General features: G+C 38.8%; 1 protein-coding gene and 1 long non-coding RNA gene across 2 annotated transcripts in view; one reads left to right on the plus strand and one right to left on the minus strand.

Moving 5' to 3' along the window:
• Positions 1–561: 561 nt before the first annotated feature.
• LOC131678401 (uncharacterized) lies at positions 562–1,997 on the minus strand. The gene is made up of 3 exons (XR_009303653.1): positions 1,739–1,997; positions 1,579–1,662; positions 562–1,522 (listed from the first exon to the last, which is right to left on the minus strand). It is a non-coding gene; the product is annotated as an uncharacterized LOC131678401 (long non-coding RNA).
• Positions 1,998–2,070: 73 nt separating this feature from the next.
• The window catches only part of LOC131678400 (leucine-rich repeats and immunoglobulin-like domains protein 2), a 35,409-nt gene continuing 9,487 nt past the window's right edge, over positions 2,071–27,992 (plus strand). The window contains exons 1-5 of the mRNA XM_058958546.1: positions 2,071–3,003; positions 26,611–26,685; positions 26,757–27,038; positions 27,104–27,755; positions 27,817–27,985. Of these exons, the coding sequence (XP_058814529.1) occupies positions 2,780–3,003; positions 26,611–26,685; positions 26,757–27,038; positions 27,104–27,755; positions 27,817–27,985 (1,402 nt within the window). The 5' untranslated portion in view covers positions 2,071–2,779. The remainder of the gene's footprint in view (positions 3,004–26,610; positions 26,686–26,756; positions 27,039–27,103; positions 27,756–27,816; positions 27,986–27,992) is intronic.

The raw sequence follows: 27,992 nt of genomic DNA on the forward strand, positions 1-27,992 counted from the left end.
TGAATATTTGAAACATGCTTATAGCTTTTCTATATGAGTTAAACAGCATATATTTTGTTTTTGATAGGTTCAAGGAACGAAGGATTTCGTTGATATATGATGATAGTGTTTATAAAGTCATGGTTCGGATAAAACAACGCTGTGTAATCTGCGAAAAGACGAGGAGTTCCCTTTAATCCAAGTATACCTAGGTCATTATTGTATAATAAAAATAGCAGTGGACCAAAATTATTGCCTTGGGGAACCTTTATTTCTATTGGTTCATAAGAGCTAAAAGAGTCTCCAATAGATAGGAATTGGTTTCTATTCTAAGGTTTGCTTTGACTTATTCGATTTGTGATGTCATTGCATTTCAACTTCTTGATCAAGATCGAGCGGTGCAGAGTATCAAATGCTTTTTGTAGGACCAGGAAAAGGGCACCAATATTTCTTTTGTTATCAATTTGGCTAATGATGGAGTCAATTAGTTCGGTCATAGTAATTAGAGTGCTGCTGGGTTTATTGCAATATTATTTTTATTGAACAGATTTTCATTTTTATTAAGACTATTTTGTTGTTCAGTGTATATTTTTTTCGAAAAGATGTATTAATTATCTGAAACTCATTCTCGGGTAGTTTTGATTAGATGCGGAAATACGTCATCTGAATAGACGATGGTTGGTCGAAATTTGTTTTCTTTTTTCTCGTGCATGTAGGGTTTCAAAACTATTCTTCTTTGAAAACGGTGCTTCCCTCGCAGTGCTAGAAGCTGCTCAATTTTTATCTTCCAATGAATGCTCAATACAATTCTCCTAGAATATTTATTTCGTCAACGTAAACTGTTCCAGGCAGCACAGCTCCATCGGAATCCAATCAGACTAATTGCATTAACTTCAGTTCTTTAGCTGGTCCTTGAAACTATTAATACTCAAATGAAAGGCAATAGTTACATTTATTAGCCTTCCTTGTTTTTGTGAGCAAATTTTGCCTTAATCAAAAGTTATAGCTGTTTAAAAACGTTGTTATCCACAAACAACACAGGCATGAATGGGTTAATCGTTCTTAGTGGGATTGCTCTAATTAGAAGTCGCCATCTCAGATTTTAAAATTTTATTAGCTAAAGAATTTATGTTGGCCAACAGAGGCAGAAAATTTTTCATTTAAATTAAATTTCATTTCATTATATTATGAGCACTTTAAATTAAAAATTTCATTAAAATTTTCCAAATCTGTAAAATTCAAAGAAGTTGTCTATAAGGAAGGGTTCTTAAACGGTTTAATGTGACCATTCATCCTAATTCAGAATGACCAACTGAACAGGTGCTCCAAAAATGTATGTCAATTGAGGAATACTTGAAATTCGCAATCAAATGGCAGCACTGTTTTCCAACAGTCCGGATAAACAAAATTCTGGGCGATGGCTATTTATCTAAGGAGATCGCAAACAATATTGTCGTTTAGATCGCTCAGTCAAAAATCAAGGGAAAGCCCCATTGAACAAAACGGTTTTGAAATCTTAAATCAATCCTTGCTTGCTGTACCCCTAGACAAAAAAAAAACATCATTTAGACGAAACTACATAAATCAGCAAAAGCTTACCTAACTCAGACCTAGCATCACTCCATGTATATGGTCCAGATACTTGAAACGTTTACCCGCGCCCGCTGCCTGCCATATAAAATCCTAAGCATGACAAACGGGAAAGAAAAGAAAAAAAGAAATACTCCCACTCGCCGCGCGGCTTAGCATATTGAAAAACCTGAATGCATCGGTGTGGGTGATGTTGTTTTTTTTTCTTTCTTCTACGTATAGAGTTTTTTTTATTGTTATAACTGCCTCCGCTTCCCACATGAATGACTGACAGTGCCAAGATGTCTACAGTTTCTTGATGCACGAAGCTGAGATTCGTTCGGGTTCTAGAGAACCGAACCGTAGCCGAACCCAGGCGGAGAGTCCCACTCTACCTACAACAGACAGCAAGCGTTGAAACGCTCAAACAGTTTGTTCTCGGAGTTTTCGCTGGCAAGAAGTGTTGCGCTTTGTGGCGCAGCAACGGAGAGAAGAAAAAAAAAGTGTAGAGAGCAGAAACCAAAATAGAGGAAAAGTGTGATTTTAGTTGTGAAAATTATGCTTAAAAGTGAACATTTACGAGCTGAATTCTGGACCAAATATACGGTAATAGTGGAAATTTTGCCTTTTTCGTGAAGATGCGGTAAAAATCCGACTAGAAGTACCTCAAAAATGTGATTGTTTTCCACTATTTTGACACGGATTGCGGAGAGCAGCAGTCAAATCAACAGACAAAACACCACTACACGGACAATAGTGTGCTTTTGCTGCCAACTGCGATGACGACGAGTTCCTGTACAATACGCGCTTCGTTTACTGTGTATTTTTGAAGCACCGTTTGCTAGTGTGCAATCACTAGCATGATCCACACAGAATTTTACTCCGAATATAGCTGTAAACGCGCGACATATTAGTGTATATCGTTGCTTGCTTGCACGCTCGGGGGTAATGAGATGTGTTTATATAAGTACAAAAACATAAAAATAAATTCATTGAAAATGAAAATAATTCTAAAGTGAGGAGACATTTCCAACATGAATTATAATCGAGAAATTCCTTCGATACCCTCGGTAAAAGTGAGTCGACGCTCGTGCGAGGAAAATAAAACAAGCAATTAATTTTCGTGACCAGGGAGGAAAAACTAGACAGCCGGAGTTGATCGAGGGGAAAATAAGTATCGGGCTAGCGAGAAGAAATTAGTGTAAATATCAGCGAGCAGATTAAAAATAAAATGCTCAGATTAATTGCCGTCGTCGGCATTTGGATGCTGATTCTGACGACGACGACGATCACGGTACGACCGATCGATGGCCAGTTGACGGACTTGGCACGGGATGCCGGGAGCGACGCCAGCGGTGACTGTCCTCGGCTCTGCTCTTGCCTCGGAAATGTCATCGACTGTTCGGAGAAAAGCTTGAAAGCACTGTTCCACATTCCGCTATGGGTGGAAAATCTGTAAGTAAAATAATGACCGGGTTGACTAATCATAGTGAATGGTGTGTGACGGATGCTGTGGGTTAGCTGGGTTAAAATATATTGAAATTGATGTCTCGGGAGAAAATCAATCGGAGATTTTTAGTTTGTTTTGAAACATGCTCGGTTGGTTAACAAAGTTGTTCCAATAGCTATAATTCAAATACGTTTCTGCGCACTGTAATGCAGTCATTCGAACCCAGCAATCGCTACCTCTATTTCATTGTCATACGTAGCTGCGGTTAGAATTTCTCGTATTTAGTTCATAGCTTATCGAATATTTCACATATGGCTTCAGGGCTGTTCGGCGGATGATAGAGCGCGTGAGTGAGACTTGGTAGAGTGAAGCGGTGGTTTTGCAGAGAGCGCAATTGCCACTATGCTCCGCAATGCTCGGAGCCGAATGTGGATTTTTTTAGCACAGAATTAGCGTTCTCTAATTTGTTTGCAACAGTTCATTGCATAAGTCTACTGAAAGTTCAGAATTTCATTGCAAAAAACTCGTTTTGCGGGAATTATATTTTAATAAGATTGTCTGGAAATTACTACATGCTGTTTAATTTGAAATAGGTACTTTAGTTAAGTTGATTGGTATAGTTAGTAACATTGATTGAGACTCGAGAAAAATATGTATACATATTTTGAAATGAAACGTATTTTTGAAAATATATCAAAGTAAAGGATGGTCTTTTCAGGTAATGAAATGCGTAATTTATTTTCGTACATTTTAATATCCAGAGATTTCATATTGAATCAATTCATTTTTGAGTTTTATGCTTCTCAATTTTCTAAGTGTTCAGCAAGTTTAAGCGAGAGATTAATAAAATTTATCACACTGCGAAGAAAATCAAATTAGCTGCTATCAAAGCTATTGTACAAACTATGATACTAATTACTCGTTAGCGTGTATTTTGTGCAAAATTTACTCTCAAATGTGAACTGATTTTGGCCAATTGGGTAATATAGGACACAACACCTAACTTTGATAAAGTTGGATTTTTGTGTTTCGAACTCGTCTCATCAGTAACCAGTACCAACTTGGGATCAACAAAAAATTCTGAAATTTTGAGCGGAATATTGGATAACTGCTCTGTTCGAATATAGTAATACCTACAGTTGTTTTTCTTTTAGTTTCGGAATTATCAGAGAACCCGAGCACAGTCTGATAACAAATTGAGAACTAAACTTGATGTTGTGATGTAGTAGAGAATGATTGCTCAGGTTGTTATCATTTTGGTCGTTTTAACGGTTAAAAGATCAAAATCGAAAGCAGAAAAATTGCACTATGACATCAAACAGAAAACTATTTATGCTATCAGTGAAAGCAAATTGAAAACTCATTGAGATGGTGAAATATTTCATTGATAACAAAATAAGTAATCAATTTGATGTTTGTCAAAGAATTAGAAACAAACATATTTTTTCTAAAAATGTAAGCACATCAAAATGAGATCAAAATATGATGTCATATCTGAAAAAGTTTAAACTGATATCAAAATAAGATTTCAATTTGATGCTTGATATCAAAATATGTTGTCTATTTGCTGTAATTTTGATATTGGACTTTGCTCGGGACAGCTCCTATACAAATCGTTGCAACCACTTTTTTTGGGTTTGTGGGTCTAAGATGGCGGATCAATCTTTATTCAAGACCAATTTCTAAAAAAAGCATAAACTTGTTCACAGTGAAAATTTTTTCGTCTAGATTTTTTACTTTCGGTAAACATTTTTGATGAATTTTTAGGGGTACGATGTTGTTTTTTATGAAAAATAATGCATCTGTACTCCGATCATTTTTTTGGAATCATCGGCATACAAATAAGCGACGCGCATACTAGCTAGTGAATCCCTTCATTTAGTTTTTGTAAACATAGCAAACAATGAAACAGGACTGTTTCTCTCCTTCTCCGATAAAAACGAAGCTGTCATCACTTTTCAAATTCGTGGTAATGTCACAGCGCCTATGAGTTAGATGATATGCTGTCATAAATAAACAAACGACATCAATTCCGTCTCTGTTAAATGTAAAGTAAAAAATGACAATCACAAAACAAAATATATTTGAGCATTAACAACAAACTTTGGAGAATTGTCATATGCGAAAGATGTTTCAAGGGAGACGGAAAAAAGGACTCACTCTGGAAGCGAACTCAAATCTAATCATGCATTTTGCATTTTACATTCGGCATTATTGGAAATCATTTTATGAAACACCAAAATGATAAATTAACTTGTTTGTATTCATATTAAAGTATTACGCTGTTTTGAAATGATTATTTTGATTATCTCATCCGAATGTAAATAAAGATAAATAGTTCGTAAAAGACGTCACGAAATTATTTTTTCGCATGGAAATTCACAGTGCCATAATTAGTGGACGGCATTATATTGTGGCGACATCATCCCAAACACGGTGGTTTCAAACAACTTAGGCTAAACGTCAAGTTGCACTTTTTGATGAAAAATTAGAATATTTTCAGGGCCGAAAGAGTGGATAGCACATTCAATTATAGATGGCGTGAAAATCTGACAGGCCGTTTTTGTAAAACCACCCCAGTAAAGTTCAGCCGGAAATGAACTGGAATTCTGGCTGGTTCCAGTTCGTATTCCGGCTCCAGTGCAACAACCGATTCTAACTAGAATCGGTTGTGTCACTGGAGCCGGAATACGAACTGGAACCAGCCAGAATTCCGGTTCATTTCCGGCTGAGCTTAACTGGGACAACATCCCCCTATAAGGGCGGAGTTCGTCAGAAGGTTGATCTGGTTGCCATCTGCTTTTTTCTTTTGCCCCAGGCTGCTTGTGTGATCTTTTGATAAAGCTTTTTGAAGACAAACTGCCTCTGGTAAATTTGCGATGTTTTCGCAAAACTCGGGATTCGGTAGTTTTTTTTCTTATCTCAACTCAGTGTAGTATTTGGTAAGAGCAGTCCTGTGGTCTGATCAGTTACTAGAAATGTTTCATTTTACTGAACAGGCGTCTCGCTTTCTTCCTAGGTTGTTACCAGATATTCGTTCCCTTGTATTGCTGTGCAGTTCGTGAGCTGCATACGGTAGGAGGTTGTTGTGTATAGTACGTGCAGTCATTACCGCGGTTGCAGGATTACTACTAGCCATTGGGGAATACAGAAAACAATATTCGTAGGGGGCATGAAATTTCGATTCTGAAATTAACATTATACAATGCGTAATACGCAATTATTTCCTTTAATAAAAAATTAGTGAAAATGTAGTTTGAACGGATTTAAAATTGAAAATAATTTAAAATTTCTTAACAAGTTGAAAAATTTCGGGAGGGTTCGGATCTTCAGTTTCCTCCGTGAGTGGCTAACCCTACGGATTTTCCCGTAAACGTACGGATTTTTTGACTTTTTTACGGATCTACAGATCAAACTCGTGGAATCTATGTAATTTTCATAACTTCTTCAGAATTCTACGGAAGTTTTAGTAAAAATAATATGTATTCGATTTCTTCAAACGGATTTCTTTCAAATGGTCGGTGTTAAGTGAGATCGGACTAAGTGACATTGTACTGATTTCGAGAAAATCGAGTTTAAAGTTTGAATCGCAGCATCCCCTACGTTAAAATTCGAAATTAATTTTGGTGATATTTCTTACCTACTACAACCTATTTCAAATCTGCAAGAGTCAAACGCAGATGAAGAAATTCTTTATACATTGCTATCATTATCTAATTTTTGAGATTTTGCGACTTAGTCCGGTCTACCACCGACAAAATATACTCGAGATTAGTACCGGAATTGGTTGATGCATTTGAGCAGCAATAGGCAAAAATTCCGAATAATATTTCAACAAGATTTGATTATTTTAGCATATTTAAATTAAACGGTTCGAAAAGATACTTGCTCATTTGGAGTACAGACCATCCCGAATTCCTAGAAGACACTATGTCTCTCACGAAGACAAGTGGAGAATGCTCGTTTTGAGCCAGTATTATCTCTTGGTTGCAAACGCGGATAATTTCTTCATCGCTAAACAAATTCATTAAATATTTTTGGACCTATAGAAACCAGATCCTCTTTGAATTTTTAAATGCTAGAATGACCGTTAAACTCAACAGCTTATTCCAATAGGAAAAGTATGAAATAGTATTACAGGTTTACACTGATTACACTGACGAAGCCGGTGAAACAAATATTGAGATATTTTGTGAAGCCCGAAAATCTTCTTCAGATTTAAGGGACATATTTTAAAGTATGTTTTGTAGTGAGCTACTGAATGTGACTCCGAAAACTTTGAACACGTTCGAAGAAGTTTTTAGGATATCAATATTATGTCATCGATGCAAATTAGAGTCAGATTTTCATTCCAGAATTAGGTGTTTGACATTCTGGAATGTTTGGTAACAATACATGTAAATAACTGAAGATTCTACAGTGTTGTATTTTGAAAACACCACTTTTTACGCGGATACGAGCCAATACAATGAAGTAATGGCTCTCGATTTAAATACTTGCGCCTTAGAAGACAAACCCTGGTTTTCGTGAATAAAACTTGAGAACTCACCATCTGTTTGTGGATTTCCAGACAGTGCGCGATTCAGTCGACGAAATGAGCTATCATGGCTTTTCTAAAAACTGAATAGGTTGTTTCGTATGGCGCTTGATGAATCAAAATCGAGCGTTAGAATAACCAAAGAAACATCCGACTCGTTTGTGACATTACCTGTATTTGAGCAGGGCGATGCACTTCCTGATTTGCTCAAAAGTGCGATCTGGTAAGCAAAGGGACGGCACTATCATTACTTGACCTCGCATGTTTCTTGGCATATGGACGACATAGATACCATTGGAGTCGAGTAGAGCAGTTGAAGAGGCCTTTGTGCCTTATTGAAGAGAGGAGGAGTTGTCGACAAGTTGAGTACGACGTTCATGTATCTTGGAACATTAGTGACATGAGCGACAGATGATAACGAAGATAGCCGTGAGGTAAAAAGCGATTTGTCGCTGTGGATGGGATCTTTTACGATTTGCGTATTCTACTGAAGTCCGGAAACGCACGGACATGCACAAATTTTCTCGCTAGCATTCCCTGTTGTTAACTGTTGAGATAGATTATCGACTGGTTGAATACAAATATGCTGACCGGATATATAGCTAGTGTGCCGGAAGTGAGATCATTAAAAGTATTGTTTAATTGTGCCTCTGGATGAGGTTGTTGATGTTGGTTCAGATTTCGCACTCGAGGAATAGGCACGTGCGAATCTTCCACTTGAAAAAGAAATGAAGCTTTAGGCAGAAATCGTCATACAAACGAAGCGATGGTTGGATTTTTTCTAACAAACAATTGGTCCACGGGACTAAAGAAAGTGATTGTTAATCATAACAGTATTGTTAATCATAAACCGGAATGATCAACTTTCGACCACAATTCGTATCGGCCGAATGAAATTGTATTTTACTACTCCTAGACAATTTTTTAAGGCAAATGGCTTGTTATCAAAATGAAGACTGATTTGACTGTAACTGTACTTAAAAAGATTGCAATGTCAACAAATAATTATGTTTTTCGATTATTAATTTGATCTTGGTAGGGTGTTCAGAAACTTACAAAGGTTGTGTCAAATAACGATACTTTCAGTAACTGAGCCTGGAAGCTATTGTTTCCGTTCTATCGCGAACAATTTCACTAACAAAATAAAAGAAATACTGTGTTGTTTTTTGCATTGATCATTGGAAATTTGTTTTTTTAAATATATTTACATGACACGGTTTAATGTGTTAGCACAACTGAGCCGTGGACCTTTTATGTTTCTACAATAAGTAAAAATGTAACACAAAGATGCCTGTATTGCACTTTTCTTTTTGCGAGATTCTGTTCTATCGAAAATAGTTGTAGATAATGGAGCAACACATAAAAAATTTCTTGTAGTTCTGATTTATGAGTAAATTTTTTTTCGAAAACTCAAGGTAGGAGTTAGGTGTTCTGTATATAGAATGTGTGTGCAAAATTTGAAATAAATCGGTTAAATAGTTTCTGAATGACAGTTAAAACCGCAAATCGAGCATTTTTACTACTTTGTCCATTTACTACCATTATAGAGCAAATATAAAGCCAATTGTAATACTTTGGGTTTGTTTGTTGTGTAACTCCTCTTAAAATTATATTCGGCAGATTTTTTCATTGGAACAATGGCAGCAAAAGCAGCACACTTGCCGTGAAGAACGAGGCAAGGTACCTCTGCTGGAGATCTTTGAAGAATTCTGTCGAAAATATTGAACAAATTCTGATTGTTTCACATACTGTAAAAAAGATTGGAACAGAATTTCTGAATATTTATAATCGAAATGCCTACACACACCGAGTTCATTTCTAATAACAAAATACGTGCCTCCACTGACGCATGATTATCGTTGTTTCTGTACACTCTGCTGTTCCAATTCAGCGCTTGTTCGGTACTACTAGCTATCTATCAGTGATACTCGATATGCTTATTTCCTTTTTTGAAAGACACGCGCTCCCCGTTTTTTGGGACACGTCGATGTCGATGTTCAAGCGGTCGTATTTAGTTTTGAAACATGCTGATGGCTGTTGATTCAAGCCGTGCGCCTACTCGGGGAACAGTTTTGCTTTAAATCGATCATTGTTATCTTTTTGTTTTCTTTGTTATCTTTTTGTTTTCTCATTAGCTCGATTCAGAACAATATGGTTCGATGTGAAACATTTGAAAATATCTTTTGGGGAATGAGCGCGAAATAGATTCTATCAATAATTCGTATTCAAAATATGAATCACATTGAAAAGCTGTTCCAGAATGGCGTACACGGTAAACATCTGCGTATCTTACCGAAGACTTTATTTGTACGGCTTTGGTAATTGCGTGTTTTGTTTTCCGTCGATGCGTTGATTGCCTGCCGTTGTGATAATTCTGGTAACAGTTTTTTCCACTGTTTCGAGTGGTGGTGGAGCAAAGGCATTGAACTACTAACACATTTTGGAATTTCTGCTTATATTCACCGTGTAACTTAGTACTGTTTTTCTTTATTATAGAGGTTTTTACCTTGGGGTCGTTCGTCTTATTTTTGGGTTAGAAAATTCCTAACCTTTTGTATGAGGGTTGAGAACCGAACCCAGGTAAGCTGCGTATAGAGCAATCAAAATAACAACTTCGCCTTCTGTGAAATTTTCAATGTTTTGTTAATGTGTAAATGTTGCTATCCAATATTGCTTATGCTTTTTCGAGAAAACAGACAGTTATTAACACAAAGTTGGTATTAGAAATGGTCTTGATTTAAACTAGTTTTTAGCTATTGGCTTCGGTTGAATTTCTCAAGACGTAAAATAAACATTTTTTGCCACAATCATTCGCACAAATCACCATAAATTTGCCAGAATGGTTACTGATAGCATAACAGAAAAAAAAATCCGTCAGTAAATCGCGACACACCTATCGAACCATTTTTACGACATAATTTCCCCCCGCTTTGAAAATGTTTACAATCGCACAATCCCTAAACAATCTATTCATCGCTAAGCAAAGCAGCTTTAAACTGTTATTTCGCTGATTGTGTGATAATATTTTAAACTGTTAGAAGCTAGATAACGTTGTCGGTTCTTGGAAAAGATTGCAGACGCGGTTTTATGACCACGTTGCAATAAAACCTCGGTCGGTGGTAATATTTGCCAATTTAGAACACGATGAAGTTGTTTTGATGTTGTTGCTATTCTTCAAAGATTTTGGCGCACGGAGAGTCGTTTGAGTACAAATATAACAAAACTCATGTTTGATTTCAGCAGAATAATTAAACTCGACTTTCACTTGTGATTCTTTTCATGAAATGATTCTTGAAAAATTACTAAAATTATATTTTTCCAAAAAAGTGATATATCACTTTAAGAGACACCAAACAAATTAATACAACTCGATTCAAAATATTTCAAAAACTTTTTGTTCTCGTTTAATATAGAACATTTTCATGAACATTTTCCTTATAGGTGGCTTCAAAATCTGCACTTTTTCATACATCCATGATTCACATATTGTAGTACTCCAACCACCACTTCACATGTTTGATGCAATTTTACTAAATAGAATTATTTTTCGTAAAAAGTGTAAACTTTTTTCATATGGGGTTGAGCAGAACGTGCATTCGTTATGCATCTTTTATATGAGTGGATATTTCTTCAAGTATATACAATAGAGTAAAATATTGATCGAATTTGATCAGCTTCCAGAGTAATTCTACAACATCAAAAATTTCAAACATTTGTGCTATTACGACCCGGTGCCGTCAACGTCAAAGGTTATTTCTTTACAACTTCAATATCATAATTTATGCCTAACGTCCTTTATGCTATTCGTCCATTATGCCTAACGTCTTTATGCCTAACGCCCGTTATGCCCAACGTAGGTATGCCAAACGTCCGTATACCTAATGGGGTACACCCGTCATTGACATTGAACAAAAAACTTGGAATGAATCTCCCTTCTTACTATTTCATTGGATTGATGATTTATCCTTCTAATAGCGAGTTACGAAACTTATTTTCTGCAATGATTCGGATAGAGATATACTCACTTCAGCAAAGTTGTAGTAAAATTTGCCACGAATATCTATTTCGAAGATATTAACATTGTGGCCACTATGATTTTAGAGATATAGGGTATTGATTGTGAAAGATCCCTTAAAAAGATTATTTAGCACAAGTTCTTTTATGAAGTTTTACACGCTTTCTGATATTCCAGAAAGTTTTGTAGCCTACACACTCAATTTGGTTCGGTAATTTCCCAACAGCTGTGTAGTCAGCAAATTTAGAAACTGATATCTCAGTAAAGTGAGATTAGTGTACTGATTTTCGGTGAAATATTTTTCGAGTCTCAGTACTCAAACGTCACTTTTACTGGGATCTCTGCAATAAATAATGTTTGCTGTATCTTAGCTGTTGAGATTTCGACAAAAGATGCAAAAAAAGCTAAGATTCGATAGAAAAAAAATTAAGTGTGTACCGAAATAGACAACTTTTCAAAACTTCCTAGAGCTTGCCTTTTTAGAGATATTCATTGGTATTGCTTGAGAATCGCTCATTTTCTAAGGGCAACAACTCTAAAACGGGACCGTTTTGCCCGTTTTAGACATGTTGACCTTAGAAAATGAGCTATTATCAAACGATAAACGTGAATTACTCTGTAAATACAAGTGATAACAGATTAGCGTCTTTTACAAAGTGGTCTATTCCAGCCATCTACATATCGTTCTGGAGCTTAAAAAATCGTTTAGAGCTTCAAAAAAGAACTTATGGTGTAAAAAATGTTTTGAGGGCCTCAACATTGATGCCTTGGAAGATGGAAGAGACTGGTCTGGAAGACTCCTTATGGCCCGCACCTTAACAATATGGATATTTTTGGAATGGATTTGACGAGTAGCCGCCAGAAATAGATTTTTGACGCAATTTCAAAATCCAAGATGGCGAAATTCGCTATAACCCAATCAATATGGGTATTTTCGGAATGGTTTTGACGAGTAGTTACCAGAAATTTATGTTTGATACCATTTTGAAATCCAATATGGCGACTTCTGGTTTAGCGAAATTCGTTATGGGACCATTCATAAATCACGTAACGCTTGTAAGGGGGGGGGGTTAGGTTGTCCGAGTAATTGTGACATATTGTTACATATGGGGAAGGGGGAGTAAGCTAGAACGTTACGTAACATGCTTTTACTGAAGAAAAAAAAAATTTCAAGGAGTTTGTTACGTAATAGGGAAGGGACGGATAGAGAAATTTGTGACAATTTGTTACATGGGGGGAAGGGGGAGTCAATTTTGGGCAATTTTTGCGTCACGTAATTTATGAATGGCCTCTATAACCCAATGAATATGGATATTTTCGGAATGGTCCTGACGAGTAGGTGCTAGAAATTTATGTTTGACGCTATTTTGAAATCTAAGATGGCGACTTCTGATTTAGCGCAAATTCTCTACAACCCATGCAATAATGGGTATTGTCGGAATGATCTTGACGAGTAGATGCCAGAAATTGATTTTTGACGCCATTTTGAAATCAAAGATGGCGACTTCCGGTACCAAATGTTCTGGGTACGGCTTTCCTCAAATTCCCCGAACAATATGCCTTGAGCCCATGTGTCAGGGCTAAGAGCTGCATCACTGTACTTTAGCTGAACTCCAGCTTTGAAAGATATGAAGTTCAAAGTACTGATGTCTATGTCTTTTTTAACAAGCGGAATAACCTTCATCTCCTCGTTGCAATTTAGTCCTTTTTTGGACATTGTTTCGACAGTCTCCTTGCTAACGCTGGGATTAAAGCGGGAAAGATATAATCGAGCAACGGTGTGTGATGTGTAACTGAGAGAATGCTGCTATTATCGACTAGCTTTCAACCACCGACAAGAATACTGCTCGGATCACGGCCATTATCGCGATGACGTTTCTGAGGTGGTCGAGAGGTATCGGAATATGGCCGAGCTGGAGTAGCTGTTGAAATCTTTCTGGCGAGGCATGAAATTTGCTGTTCATTTTTTGATAACTCGGCCTTTAGTTCAGCACAGACGTCATCCGGTTTCCCAGCGATAACACATCCAAGCGAAGAAACGGCGCCGTGAAAGCGAGCAAACCATCAGCTTGCAAAAATCATTGCACATCCAAAATAAATTAGGGCTTCCGCAAGTTTTTTCAAGAACGCTTATTAAGTTGTTTCTCGCACTGCATATGCACCAAATTTTTGCAAAATCTCATGCATTCGATAAAATCAGAGTCAAAGTCATCGTCCGATTTGACGGTTTTCGCCTAGTGATCGCATGCACTTACCATAATGCCGATTTTCTACACGCCCCAGATCCGGCTTTTCGCTTTCGTCTCACTGTGTGCCAAGTTGTAATGTGGGAAATACTTTCCGCTACCCGCGTGCAGATGGCGAAGTGAGCGCGTGAATTTTTGTGGATAATTACACACAGGTCCGGTGATGTAAACAATCTCGATTTCTCACTGGATGTTGAACGACATAAAAACAAACAGGAAACACTTTTAAATTTCACAATATCAAGGGCGAAAATAAAATTTTGAATAAAGGAAAAACAACAATTATCAGGTTAATAATTCAAATGCAAACTTTACTGTACAGAATTTTTTTTCTTATCGATATTCAAATCAATGTCGGCTTATTTACGTATTTGTATCTATCATCAACCAATGGCAATTGATTGGGCAAATATAGTGAAAATGTGATAAATGATATTAGAATGCTTCAAATAGAATATTAGGTGAAGTTTTTGACTTTCCAACTTAGTTCATGTTATCAAAAAAATCATTCCGAAAAAAAATTAAAGGATTGTGTACAAGACACGACCGCAGTCACGTTGAAAATGCAGCATTTTTGGTGTGGCTTTCGCTTAGTGGCAGGGTTGTCACATTCACGAATTAACAAGCACAAACTTAATTCAAATTAATTAAAGGAATTTTCTAATTGAATTCTTTTTCAATTATATATTCGTCCTAATAAGAACGGTTTGTATAACTATTTTCGGGATGCGGGACGAGAATCCTTTAAAACAATTCGAACTTAACCGACGATTCGTTTCTGCTGCATACACACAGACGAACATTCATCTTTTGCAGCTCAGATAAAATGAGCACTATGTGATACAAGTCGATCTCTTTTATCAACTTTTTGGAGCAGAAGGAAGACCCTCCTTTTGCACGATAAATAAAAATATTTCCATCAGTCTTTTTGGTGTGGCTTTCGCTTAGTGGCAGGGTTGCCAAATTCACTAATTTTCATAAAGGTTTTGCAGAAATCGTCGGTGATTATTATTTTGAATATTTGCTTATATTATGATTCACTGGTAAAATAACATAATTAACAGGCACAAACTTAATACAAGTTAATTAAAGGAATTTTCTAATTGACCAGCAATTCGCCATCTCGCTTCTAATCCGTCATCGTCATTTGGAACTGCGAGCAAAATCCTTCCAGCGGACAGATAAACGTTTCCCTTCTGTAGCTCGTGTCAAATTAAAGATCTAACAGCTATCCGACAAGCAACAGTAGCGATAATCTAATTGGTTATGTGAGCAGAGCAGGCATTGCAATGAAGGAATTCGGTCAAAAATATTCCTTTTATATCAAGCGATGGAATGCATAGAATGCTTATGAATGTCGAGATGAGGTCCGTGTGGGAAAGTCTTGCGCAAATTTGTGAAAATTGTATACGTTTGTCCCTATTTATTCCATATTTACGGATTCAATAATGTGCTAATAAAATACACAGATAAATTTGATAACAATTTTTTACTGGCAATTTTTAGAATCGATTGGTGTTCGAATTATGAAAATCCATCAACAATTAACAAAACGTAAGCGAAAACTTTGTCTATTTTCTTACATTTTCCCAATATTTTCACAATAATACGGATTTTTCAATAGCGCACAGTTGAAATACCAATTTATAGTTGCAACCAATTTTTAAGTTGAACTTCTCTGAATTGATTTGTGTGTAAATGACGCAAATCCATCAACAATTAACAACGCTACAGTAATTTAAAATTATGCCACATTTTCGTGACGCTGTTCGATTAGATTTTAGTTTTACACCTAGCCCCAGCCCCATATAGTAAAGGAAAGCATTTTTAATGCTAAAACTCTCGAAATCACCAAGTCTTTGCGAAGAACTCGTTCTGATATGTTCAAGATTGCATCGTAAGTGTTGGTGGTGCATTTTCAGTGCTGCTAGAATTAATAAATGTCTGCGATTAATTTAGTTTTTCTATTTTAAAATCGTAATAACATGTTAATATAAAATTCTAGCTAGTTAAGGTTTTCGGCAAACTTGTTAACCCCATTCTGAGCAAACTTTTTATAGAATTGATGTTTCAGATTGAGTGAAATAGCGATCAGAACGTTCGGCGATGCCAAAAAGTATTTTTGCCGAACTAGTTTTCAAACAAACATTAAACACAATGCGTAAATCCAGCAACCAATCGTCCCCAAAATTTACAGAGTCATTTGGGACCACCAAAGGAACTCAAAAAGGGATGTGCTGGAAAATGGCACATGTCGAGCCATTCGAATGATACATTTTCTGGGTAAAAAAACAAACATGTCACAGGAAAATTGAATTTACCGATCTTCAATCTTAAGACATCTACAAACTTGGGGTTATCCATGAGTGTTATAATTGTTGGGACCAGTTGGGAAAAGATGTAGATATAGTTATTCAATTTGGTGTTCCGACTAATTTTGAGGCATACTGTTTCGAGTGTTATGCCATAAATCATTTATTCAATTCACTATGTTCATTTTTAAAATCATTTACCGCGATGCTTCCGATATTTTTGACAACAGCTACGTTTGCAGAAATTTGGACTAGCACAAACTAAACAGTTAACCATTTTTTTAGTTGCAACTTCGAAGCATCATCTTTCCGTGTAGGTTTTCACACAATTAGGCCATTTGAAACAACCGGGGCAATTAGAGACCAGCAAAGGTACGCAAGAAAACTTGAGAGAGGAGGATGCGGGAGGAAGCTCTTCAATCTTATCAAACCATATTCGACAATTATATAAATAGAACGACGACCGAATCGTTTTATTTACCTCTCTCCACTGAAGGTTTGTTATCGAGTGGCAGGGAGAGAAACAAATCGAACAACAACGCAGATAAGAAGCCCTAGCGTTTGAAGTAGGATGTGCTGTGGTACTTTGAAGAGGTTTGTCTATTTGTTTTTCAAGCCCGAAGACTATTTAGCAACACTTTACAACACTCTTGATTCTCGAGTTTGTACATTGACTGCACAGTTTCGCTTTGGCGGCTATACGATCATTATCGAATGGTTATTACTATCTATGTGCGACGCAAAATGGGACTCTGTCCTGAATAGGTGGACAACCTTCTGATATGATGGCTGGCATCAGTTCTTCAAAAAAGGGTGTCAACAAGAGTAGTCGCCGTAGAGCCCGTTAGTGCTGTAAAGTGCTTATCACCTCGCATTCAACGCATTTTTAAGTTGTTTTCCGGGTAAATAAACATTTATAAATGGTGTTATCGCGATATAAAGTAAGAATAATGTTTTCCAAATTTTTTCAACGACTATCCCTTTCGAGGTTTTTTAGCTTGATGGGTTGCGTACACATTAGTATGTGCACTTTTAATGATCGGTTGAACAAACGTGTACCGCTATGTATTTAATCTTCCGGTGTAATTTGATTTCGCTAAAAATGTCGTTGAACCAGGAAACATCAAATCAGTCCCAAGCATCGTACAGCACTAATTAAATCAGAACCCGCTCCAATTGGACGTTGTTAGAACCGATCACGGTACCAATTTCTGAACCCTGCCTTTCGCCTGCATTGAACATAGTATTTTTAGAAATATTTCCGCCGTTCATCTTATTAATTTCACATCTCTCTCTCTCCCTCACTTTTCTCGACCCCACCCAAGCCTCCGGCCCTGCGGGGGAGACTTGAAATTGCGCGCGTGTGCTTAACTCCCCGTGCGAATAGAAAATAAAAATCACGTAAAAGATTAGATCACCTCCGCTGCAGCTCCGATCCGTGAGAGTAGTCAGCTTGTCTGACAGTTCCGTCTACTAACACCTCTCTAAGGCACACTGCACTGGCAGTAGATTGAACCGATGCGGCTTCCCACAAACCTGACTGGCCCCAAACTGGCTGACGAAGACTCGGCGGTCGTGTGTGGGGTATTACTCATGCGGCTGCAAAAGTGCAAGTTTTGTTTATTGTATATAAAATACCTGCCGCCTCCCTGGCTAGCAGAAGCAGTTGCAGTGCGATTCCTTCCTTTTTCCACACCACCACCACCACCGCCCATCGTGCGCTGCAGTGCTTATCGCACCGCATCGAATCGACTCGGACAGTCAGTTAGCTTTGGGATTATAATAATTACACATTTGTATTCAGCCGGACCCACACACGTCCGCCCGTAATCCGGGGTGAAGCTAAAGTTGCAGTTTTGTGCAATGAATGGGGGAGTACACCTTTTACGCAAAACTACTTTGTAGCAGCTTCTCCCTAGCTTACTGGGGAATTCAAATTCAAATCACCAACCAGCAGGTTTCTGCGTCATAAGATTACCTGAACGGCGGATGCTAATTAATAATCTATACATTTACGGTGGCAAACGAGCGAGCGGTCGAAATTCTTTGCGAGCTCTGGAATGTTTTAGCGCTGTTCGGTGATGGTTACAGCAATGGAGGAAAATTTTGAGTTTTTTGGCAGCTAATTAGGACAGACGATGGTGAATAGTTCATTAGGCAAGCAGTGCGAATTTTAACAGCACTTTTTGACGCTAGGAACGAAACGGTGTTGGGTAATTTGTCAGTGATGTGTGTGGAATAAATTTCGTGTTGAATGTGATTTTGGTTGAACTGTTTCGATGGGATGATGAGAATCTAAATCTTGCATGAGAGATATCTTGCATTTTTCCAACAACAAAAAACTTATTCATTGCATGAAATTTCTATTATTATTTAGAATCGTTCTTATTTTACGTACTGTGATAGTTCACAGGCTAGCTTTGTCCTAAGTTTTCTATACATTTCTTCTTGCTCATAAATTTTCTGTACAAGGTCAAGGGGATTAATAGCTGAGATATTTACAGCATGTGCTAGTTGAATTCTGTTGGACTTATTTGTATTAATATCCAAAAGTAAAAATTGGATTAAACCAATTTGTGCGTTAAGGGCACAAAACCTAACTTAAATTAAGTTGGATTTTTGTGTTTCGAACTCATCTCGTCAGTAACTAGCACCTACTTAGGGCCAAGTTAGAAGACGTATCTAAACTAGTACCCACATTAGCACCAGTTAGACACTATTAACCAAACAGTCACATGACATACACCAGCAACTGGCAAGTCACGAGAGATGCCCCGAGAAACAAAGCCAGAAGCTCTCGCTCTCTCGTCAGTAAACCAGAGTTTCTTGTTTTGATTAAGTTAACAATTTAATATATAGTAGTAAATATAAAATATTTCGTTTATACTCAAAAACCCATTGTAAATATTATCATTATAATCATTATCAATTATTATTATATAAGTTACTTTTGCGAAAAAATATTTACTCAATTAAACATTTCCAAATAGAAGTGAACGTTCGGAAAACCAAATAATACCTGTTTTGAATATGTTTTAGCTATTTTTCCACAAAAATCATTGTTCAAGGTGTGATTTTCAATAATGCTAAAATAGCACTGAAACTTACTTTAGGAGGCTGGCCACCCCGGCTCGACCCTTAAACAAAGAACCGTCAGTGTGACAAACTAAGTATTCATCAAGTTGCGCTTTATCCAGCTAGACAGCCAATCCTCGCGAGGAGAATTTCTCACATTGAAAGTTTTAAAAGGAAATGTCCAATTAAGTTTTGAGTCAAGAATTACAACAACTTACTTAACTTGATCTGCGCTAATAATTTTAGAGTCAAAGAACTGAAACGAACGGTCCGTTCCTTCGTAATTCTTAGTTGAGTGAAATGATAATATGATAATCATCGGCGAAACCATATGTGGGAAACTGAAGCTCATTACATTTCTTTAACGAGCTATCCACGACAAAGTTCCAGAGAAGAGGTGACAGCACACCACCTTGAGAACATCTACAGATGCTCAGTTGCCTTATCTCTACTTGTATTAACGATGAGCACAGATGTCGGTTGTTAAGCATTGTGTGTATCCAGTTCGTGATATATGAAAGTACTCCATGACCTCGTGCTGCTTCAATATCGAGAAAGACCCCTAAACTTTACTTTTATGAAAAAGCTTTTTCAATGTTGTAGACAACATTATGTAACAGGGCAGCAGTACACTTCCCCCGCTGATAAGTTTGTTACGTTGCATGCATCAGGTGCTCGCCCAAGCTAATATCCCGAATGTAATGGTCGATTAAACGTTCCACTAATTTGAAACGGGAGCAGGTCAGACTGATCGGTTTAAAGCTCTTTGCGGCCACCTTTGGGAATGAAGTTAACAGTTATTGCCCGTCACGGTAATGGAATGTATCCTGTTGCAAGACTACAAGTAAGAAACTTTTTCAAAATATGCTTGAAGTATTCATATCCTCGTTGAAGTAGAAGAGTCCATCTTTTTCCGGAGACTTAAACAGAGCAAAAATTTCAATGGCCCATTTGATTAATTGGGTTGTTACAATTATAATTATAAATATCCAAAATTTAAACTGAACCAAATTAAATGTGTAAATTTACCCATTTGAAGAAGATACAAGCAGAATTTTAATAATATGACACGCTAACGAATAGTCCTACATCAACACCGCGGTTATGTCCCGGATATTACCCAAAAGTTTTAACATAGCAGGGTTAAAACTAGTCTCTGCTGTCCACATAGCCTGTCTAATATTTTATTTATCGCGATTCGAGTACGATTTAATATGTACACCTGATTTGCCTAAATTATCTATTTTTGAATCCTTATATAGATTTTAGTTAGTACTGCTAAAGAAAGATTCATTCAAAGCTTTTTAAATTCATCTGATTCACGGTTCGTAAAATAGAATTTCGAATTTTGGAAACCTGATATGCGTGAAGAGTGGCAAAGAATTTTGTAAAGAATTTGGCAAATCATACACAGACATTCATTAAGATGTTCCTCAAGGAAGCCACTAAAGACTACTCGTATGTGTTTTGTTCACCAATAATAATAGTGTAATAAACACTTTAATACTTAAAAATTATTTACAAAAACAAGTGTTCGCGAAAAGATTATATACAAACCCTTTTATAATGGAATACTTTCCGGTTGGACAGAGGGGGTACGTGCCCCCCGTACCTTCTCGTGGAGCCGCCCGTGTTTATTGATCAATTCCGGCGCCGGTCATATATTGTACATAGATCGTAGCTGAGAAGAGAAGTAGTATTAGTCCGACACTTGTTATTACTAGATGCCGTATATATTACTGCGCATTCCACAAGTGTCGCGGAAGGATGGTGGTGTTGGGTATCGAGAGTAGGGATAGTTATTCGATTAAAAATTGTGCTGGAACTCGCGCCCGAATCAAGATTTTCTGAGTCTCTGGGTGTCCGGCCACTAGGAGGCTCATTAGGTGCATTACAATACGTTTTAGGAATATCAGCTAAATACCTATTTCAAATATTATTCTTAGGGAAGACAAACAAGTAAAAGGAAAATCACCAAATAATCTGGAAATAAATGACTAAAAATAGCAAACAAACTAAAGTTACAACTGAAAAGTTATCGATTGTATTCGTGACGAGAAAATGAAATATTGTTGAGAGGCCCAGAATAAGCATTGACTGTAAGCAAAAACCTTACTGAACATGACATAAAAATCAAAATAGAATTGAGAAGAGCCATTCATCCTGGGAAGAATTAGAACAAAAAATCAACTGATTCTCCTTCGTTTGTTATTGCAGCTTCGGCTCGGGTGTTTTTGTTACGCCAGGTTGCTCCTAAGCAAACAGGATGCTTCATGCAAATGGCGAACGAACGGTTTCGAAATGCGATTTTGCCCATGCTTGCGAGTAATGATATTGTTCCGTCCATTCTCGAGTGCACGAAAAGAAACTACTAGTTTCAAAACAAGCCTCAGCAGAGATATAACTAATTTCGCTAAATTCCTATGACAAGCTAGTGTCACAAAAGTATAAACAATGTAAACGAACTATGTTATTTTCCCCTGAAGATGGCGCTATACAGTTCCGAAACGTCGGGCAAATAAAAACCTAGTTCAAAATACCGCATGACTTAGCCGAAAAAATTTCAGTAAGGATAAATTACTGGATTATTCTAAGAGAACTGTGAGTCGACTGATTAAAAAGTAGAGGGAATCTTTTATAACTGTCCGCAAAATTCAGTTGAAGTATCGGAGTGGAACCGTTTATTTTTCCGAACAACCAAAGGTTATTCAGAAAATCAAGACTGATCCGAAAATCTCTGATAAAGAACTGCAAACTAACCGCTGCACTGTTGAAGAATCCGTCTCCGAAAGTGCTACAAATGTTACCAAAAAAAGAACCTGATGACGCATCACCTTTGCAAAGCTGAACGTAGAAGTTGCCAACGATGTTACAATTCCACTTACCGCCGGGAAGGTCAAAAATCAATTGTTGAAGTTAACTTTTGCAGCCCCGCGGAAGTTTGAATTGAGTTCTTGTCGGCCGGTCTCACGAACACTAATGCAGTTTCCTGGTTGAAAACAATCTTATTTGCTTTTGCCGTCTTTGTTTGTTATTTTCCACCAGCTAGTGAAGTAGTATTTGTGTCATGTAACGTGTACGTACATGACCCGTAGAAAAGTCTATTGGAGAGTGTGCGAGGAGTACACCCACAGCGATCACCAAGCGATCCGATACATTATTGCAAACAATACACAGCGGGAAGCGCGTTACCCAATCAAAGGAACGGAGGTGGAAAACAAAAGGTTCGACAAGAGAGTCTTCGATGAGACGTGATTCCACCACCTGTACTTCAGTGCAGATGAAGTGATAGCGACATTAGCAAGAGCGAGCAATGCAACCATGAAGGTAAACCAAGGTGAAGTCGCCATCAAGCCTTCTAGTGGAACTCGGAGATTGTCGACCTACGTGCATGTTGTCATCGAACCCGGAGGAAAATGCAGAGACGTCGCTGAAAGAGGAGCTCTGAAACCAGCATATAAGGCGGCAAGAGACTCACTTAACAAGGAAATCAAGCTCCTTAAGAAAGCTTGCCTTGAGGAGCTGTACCGCGACACCGATACTAATCCATTGCCATGCCGATGATAAGATGACCGGCAGCACCGTCGGATAGGATGAGAGTCATCTTAGAAGTGCTATTTCCACAGCATGACCCGACGGTCTCGCGGTGGAAAAAGCGTTGAGAACCAAGAAGGCCAAGGCCACACGGTATCCCCAACGTGGCTTTGAAAACAGCAATTCTAACGAACCCGGACACTGGTAACTTCCCCGATATCTGGAAGCGACAAACGCTGGTGTTATTGTACTATATTTCACCCTAAGGAGGAAAATTGGGTAAACAGCTGGTGTTATTGCCGAAGCCAGGAAAACCCACTGGATATCCTTCAGCATACAGACCGATATGCCTGTTGGATACAGTCGGTAACGTGCTTGAAAGAGTAATCCTTAACAGGCTTACAATACACATGGAGGGAGAGAATGGCCTATCCAATATGCAGTTCGGTTTCCGGAAAGGTAGATCAACTGTGGACGCCATACAAACGGTCGAAGGCATCGCAGAAGCAAAAGGGAAGAGAAAACCGTTACTGCTGTATGTAAAAACGCTTTAAACAGCGCTAGATGGACTGGAATCGACGACTCGCTGCACAGACTGAGAGTTCCCGAGTAGTTCTGTAGGATCTGCAACAGACACCGGATAAAGAAGTGTAACGGTAACAGCAGGCGTTCCACGGCGTTCCATACTCGGTCCAACTCTTGGGAATGCTATGAACGATGGAGTGCTGAAGCTGAGCCTTTCCAGGGGCGTGAAGATTGTCTGTTTTGGGGACGACGTGGTGCTCCTAATGATCGACGAATCACTAGAGGAAGTAGAAGTACTCGCAACGAAGGTGATATATGTTGTGGAAGACTGGATGCGCGAAAGAAGCTGACGTTAGCTCACCACAGAACTGAGATAGTTTTGAGCAACAGAAAGGCAGTGCAGCAGGCGAGAATTTCGATCGGAAAGTGTATCATCGTCTCAAAGTGGGAAGTTAGACAAGAGGAGTGATGATGGACAATCGGCTAAGCTTAAATAGCCACGTCGACTACGCATGCGGGAGGGCCGAAAAAGTGATCTCGTATTATGCCCAATAATTCTGCGATGATCAGCAGTAAAAAGCGACTACTCGCAAGTATCTCCACAACGGTGCTCAGATACCCAGGACTTACATGGTTGACAACGCTACAGATGAAGAGGACGTTCAGGCAGATGGCCATGGGTGTCTAGCGCCTATTGAACTATCTTGTCAGATACAGCCTAAGTGATAGCTGGAGCGATTCCCATAAACCTTCTACTGGAAGAAGATAGCGAGTTATACGGATCGAGGCACGAGAGGAGTCCGTAAACGAGCTCGAGCTGACACATTAAGCAAGTGGCAACATCAGTGGGATAACGCTGTACACGGTAGATGGATCCATCGACTAATTCCATGCCTGTCGGTGAGGGTGAACGAGCGTACGATGAAGTGAACTTCCACATTACACAGTTCTTGTTTGGTCATGGCTGTTTCAAGAAGTATCTGAAAAGGTTCGGCAACGGTTCGCGTACAGTGATTCAGAGGAAACGCCTAAGCACATGGTCTTCGAATGCCCGCAAAACGAAATGAGAACTATTGTCGGAACTAATGAACAATATTGTCCAAAGAATGTGTGCAGAAGAAGGAAAATGGGACGCGGTGAACAGAACAGTCGTTCAGATCATGTCAGTGTTGAAATGAAAATGACGAGCAGCTGCGTAGCAGTACAAGGCTTGGAGTCGTCGAAGCACCGATGAACCGGAAGTTTCACTCGGAAGCGCCGAACCGACAATGGCATTTGACAAGTCAGTCTGAGGAAGAGAGATAAAGTAGACCAGCGGGCGCGATCGGAGTAGGCTAGATCCACCGCCGGGGACTAGACTGAGCGCACGCATCGTCGACGGTAGGTCATCGGGGCACCTGAGAACCGGAAGTCATCCTTCCCCCGGAATCGCAGAACTGACCTCGGCGCCTAACCGATCAGAATCGAGGTAACGGTTTCGAGAGAAATTTCTCCGTCGGAGTAGACTAGGCCCACCGCCGGGGACTAGTTCGAGTAGATCGGGAAGTAGCACCGACAAATGGTCGTCGGGGTGCCTGTAAACTGGAAGTCACCCTCCACTCAGAATCGCATGATCGATCTCAACATCTGCACGGGTAGTATCGATTTCGGAAGATCTTTCTTCACTCTTCGTCGGAGTAGGAAAGATCCACCGCCGGGGACTATTCCGAGTAGTCCGTAGTGAATCGCCGGCTTGAATCGTCAGGGCACCAGTGAACCAGACGTAATCTTCCATCCGGAATCGCTGGGCAGACCTCGTCACTCTGTTGGACTGCATCAAAGCAAGAATATCGCGTCCATCAACGGTTTCGGGAGCCATTCTTTCGCATGGAAACTCTCCGTCGTCGTGGGATACGCCGAGTAGCCCCGAACGCCACAAACCACCAGTATAGAGTCGTCGGGGCACCAGTGAACCGGAAGCCACCCTCCAACTGGAATTGTTGGATCGATCTCGGCATCCGACTGGTCATCGCAGAGAGGAGCACATCCACAATATCATGTCGTACAGAACCCATTTTCCTACTAATCAGTTTTTAATATTGTTGAATTTAAAAGTGGTATGGATAACTTAACACACGGAGGTTCCGCCATAATATTTTCAATTGAAATTTCAAAAAAAAATCTGTTTAAATGTGTATTGTGTATTGAAAATCTGTATTAAATCTGTATTCTGTATCAGGTCTGCAACTGCGCTTAAATATCTGTATAATACAGATAAATCTGTATAAATGGCAGCTCTGCTGAATAGAACAAAACCCAAAATTACCAGGAGTTTGGGGTTTCTACTAAATTGTTTTAAAGAAAAATATCCATTCAAATTTTGCTTTTAAATTATAAAGCCACGATTCGGGTTTTTTAAAATAACTTCACCTTGTTATGAACCCCAAACTCCGGATAGTTTCCATTTGCGTTAGGCTTCCATTTTTTTATATTAAGTTAAGTAAGGGGGTTGAGTGGATCTGTTATTTTGATTTCGAACAACTTCGTAATATGTCTGTGTAACGCTTTTTTGCTGAAGTCCTTGTGAAAATTTTTTAACGCCTTTAGACAAAATTAAACGACAGTAACGCGACAAATAATAATTCTGGGATTTGGTCACCCGGGTAGAGGGAAATCTTAATTCTGTTGAACACAAAGCTTTGATCGGTTGTGGTATCTGCCACATAATAACAAATTCTTTGCTGAAGGTAATTGCATGTAGTGCAACGACCCTATTGACCACTGACAATCCGTCCTGGCTGGAGTTCGAACATTTGACGAGTGTCTTATGACACCAGCACCTTACTCTCTGAACCGCAAGACCAGGGCATGTTGAATTGAATGCATCGAACATTCTTTCGCGCAAGAACCAATCCCGATGACGACACTTCTATCCCAGAAAATGGATATTAGTCGCACTTACTCACTTACGTGTACATTGCGATAGACTTTATAGCAACAGCAAATCCACTATTGAGACAAATTGTAGTGACGCAGATTGTAGGAATTTCCCCGCCCATTATAATAAGTGACAGCGCACTGAAACGTGCCGTACATGATTAATGCCATCGAGAAGTCATTAGTTCTCGGCTACGTGTAGGTATGATCTATGGAACTTGTGGTGTCAAAACTTGCTGCTTTGTCAACCAACCGCAGCTGATCAATCAAAGACCAAACAAAGCGGTTTCCCTGTTGAACATTTCGCTTTTTCATGCTTAGTAGAATAAGGTGCGGGCGGGCTGATTACCGTGATTTAACGATAAAGTATTTAAAGTTATCAAATTTCGACTGATAAAACAAATCGTTAATTGATTCCTTATCGAGTTTCTTTCATTAATCTTCATTTGCAGTGAGTTATCGTCGAATCGGCTCGGTCACGATGCGGTGCAGTCCCAGGTGGCCAACCTTAACAAGCTACAAGTTCTGTAAGTGATCGCTACATCCATCAACTGTACTGCGTTGCTAATCGAGGTTTTATCTTCTATATTAATCACAGCAATTTGAATCACAACAACCTTGGCCGGATACCGACTTTTCGCGGACTAAACAATTTGGTTCGGCTTCTGCTGGCCAACAACGGGATCGAAGCGGTGGAAGTAGAAGCCCTGCAAGCGGTGGTCACCTTACGGTATCTGGATCTCTCGCGGAACAGTATCAAAGACGTGCAGTACGGGTCGTTTCCGGTCAAAAACAGTCTTCAGTATTTGAACTTAAATTTCAACAAGTTAACTTCGCTGACCAAAGGCACTTTTCAGAAGTTGCCGTTGTTGAAGAGATTGTAAGGATTATATTATTATCGAAGCGTTGTAAATGAATACTGATAAGATTGTTGTTTAATTTCAGGGAAATCAACAGCAACGTCATAGCGGAGGTTCAAAGTCTAACCTTTCAAAATCTGAACCAGTTGAAGAGCTTAAAGATGAATAACAACCGAATAACTAGTCTGATGGATGGCGTCTTTCACGGATTGACCACGATCTCGACGTTGGAACTGAACAACAACAGCATTGCCAGCATCCGGAAGGGCGGTTTGTTCAATCTGACAAGTCTGACGAATTTGGCACTATCGAGGAATGCCATTTTCGAAATCGAACAAGATGGCTGGGAATTTGCACCGCGGCTGCTGTCTTTGGATCTATCGTTCAATCGATTGGAATCGGTGGATAAGTATACATTCGAGGAACTGTCGCAACTTAAGACGCTCAACTTGGAGGCAAATCAGATTTCCAGCATTGGTGAAGGGACATTCAATAATTCGAAAAATTTGGAAGTATTGTATCTTGGAGCGAACAAAATTTCCTGGACCATTGAAGACATGAAAGGGCCATTCTTTGGGCTGTCGAAGCTGGAGAAACTGTTTCTCAACTCTAACGAAATTAAGTCGGTTAGCAGGAATGCGTTTATCGGGCTGAAGTCACTGACTCTGTTGGAGCTCAGTCAGAATAACATCTCGTCAATTCAGAACAATGCCTTCAAGGATACGGTTCGGTTGAATGTAAGTTGTTGAACTAACCCGTGCTAATTTAGAATGTTTCTCAACAGTATCTTTTCCACAGAATTTAATAATGAACTCCACAAATTTGTTGTGTGACTGCAATCTTGTATGGTTTTACCACTGGATAAAGGAACGAAAAGATGTTTTCCAGTTGGATGCGGAGTGCAGTTATCCGATTTGGTTACGTGGTCATTTGATTCGGGATCTGACTGCATCTAATTTTTCATGTTGTAAGTA

Source organism: Topomyia yanbarensis, chromosome 2 (genome assembly GCF_030247195.1).
Source record: "Topomyia yanbarensis strain Yona2022 chromosome 2, ASM3024719v1, whole genome shotgun sequence".
NCBI lineage: Eukaryota > Metazoa > Arthropoda > Insecta > Diptera > Culicidae > Topomyia > Topomyia yanbarensis.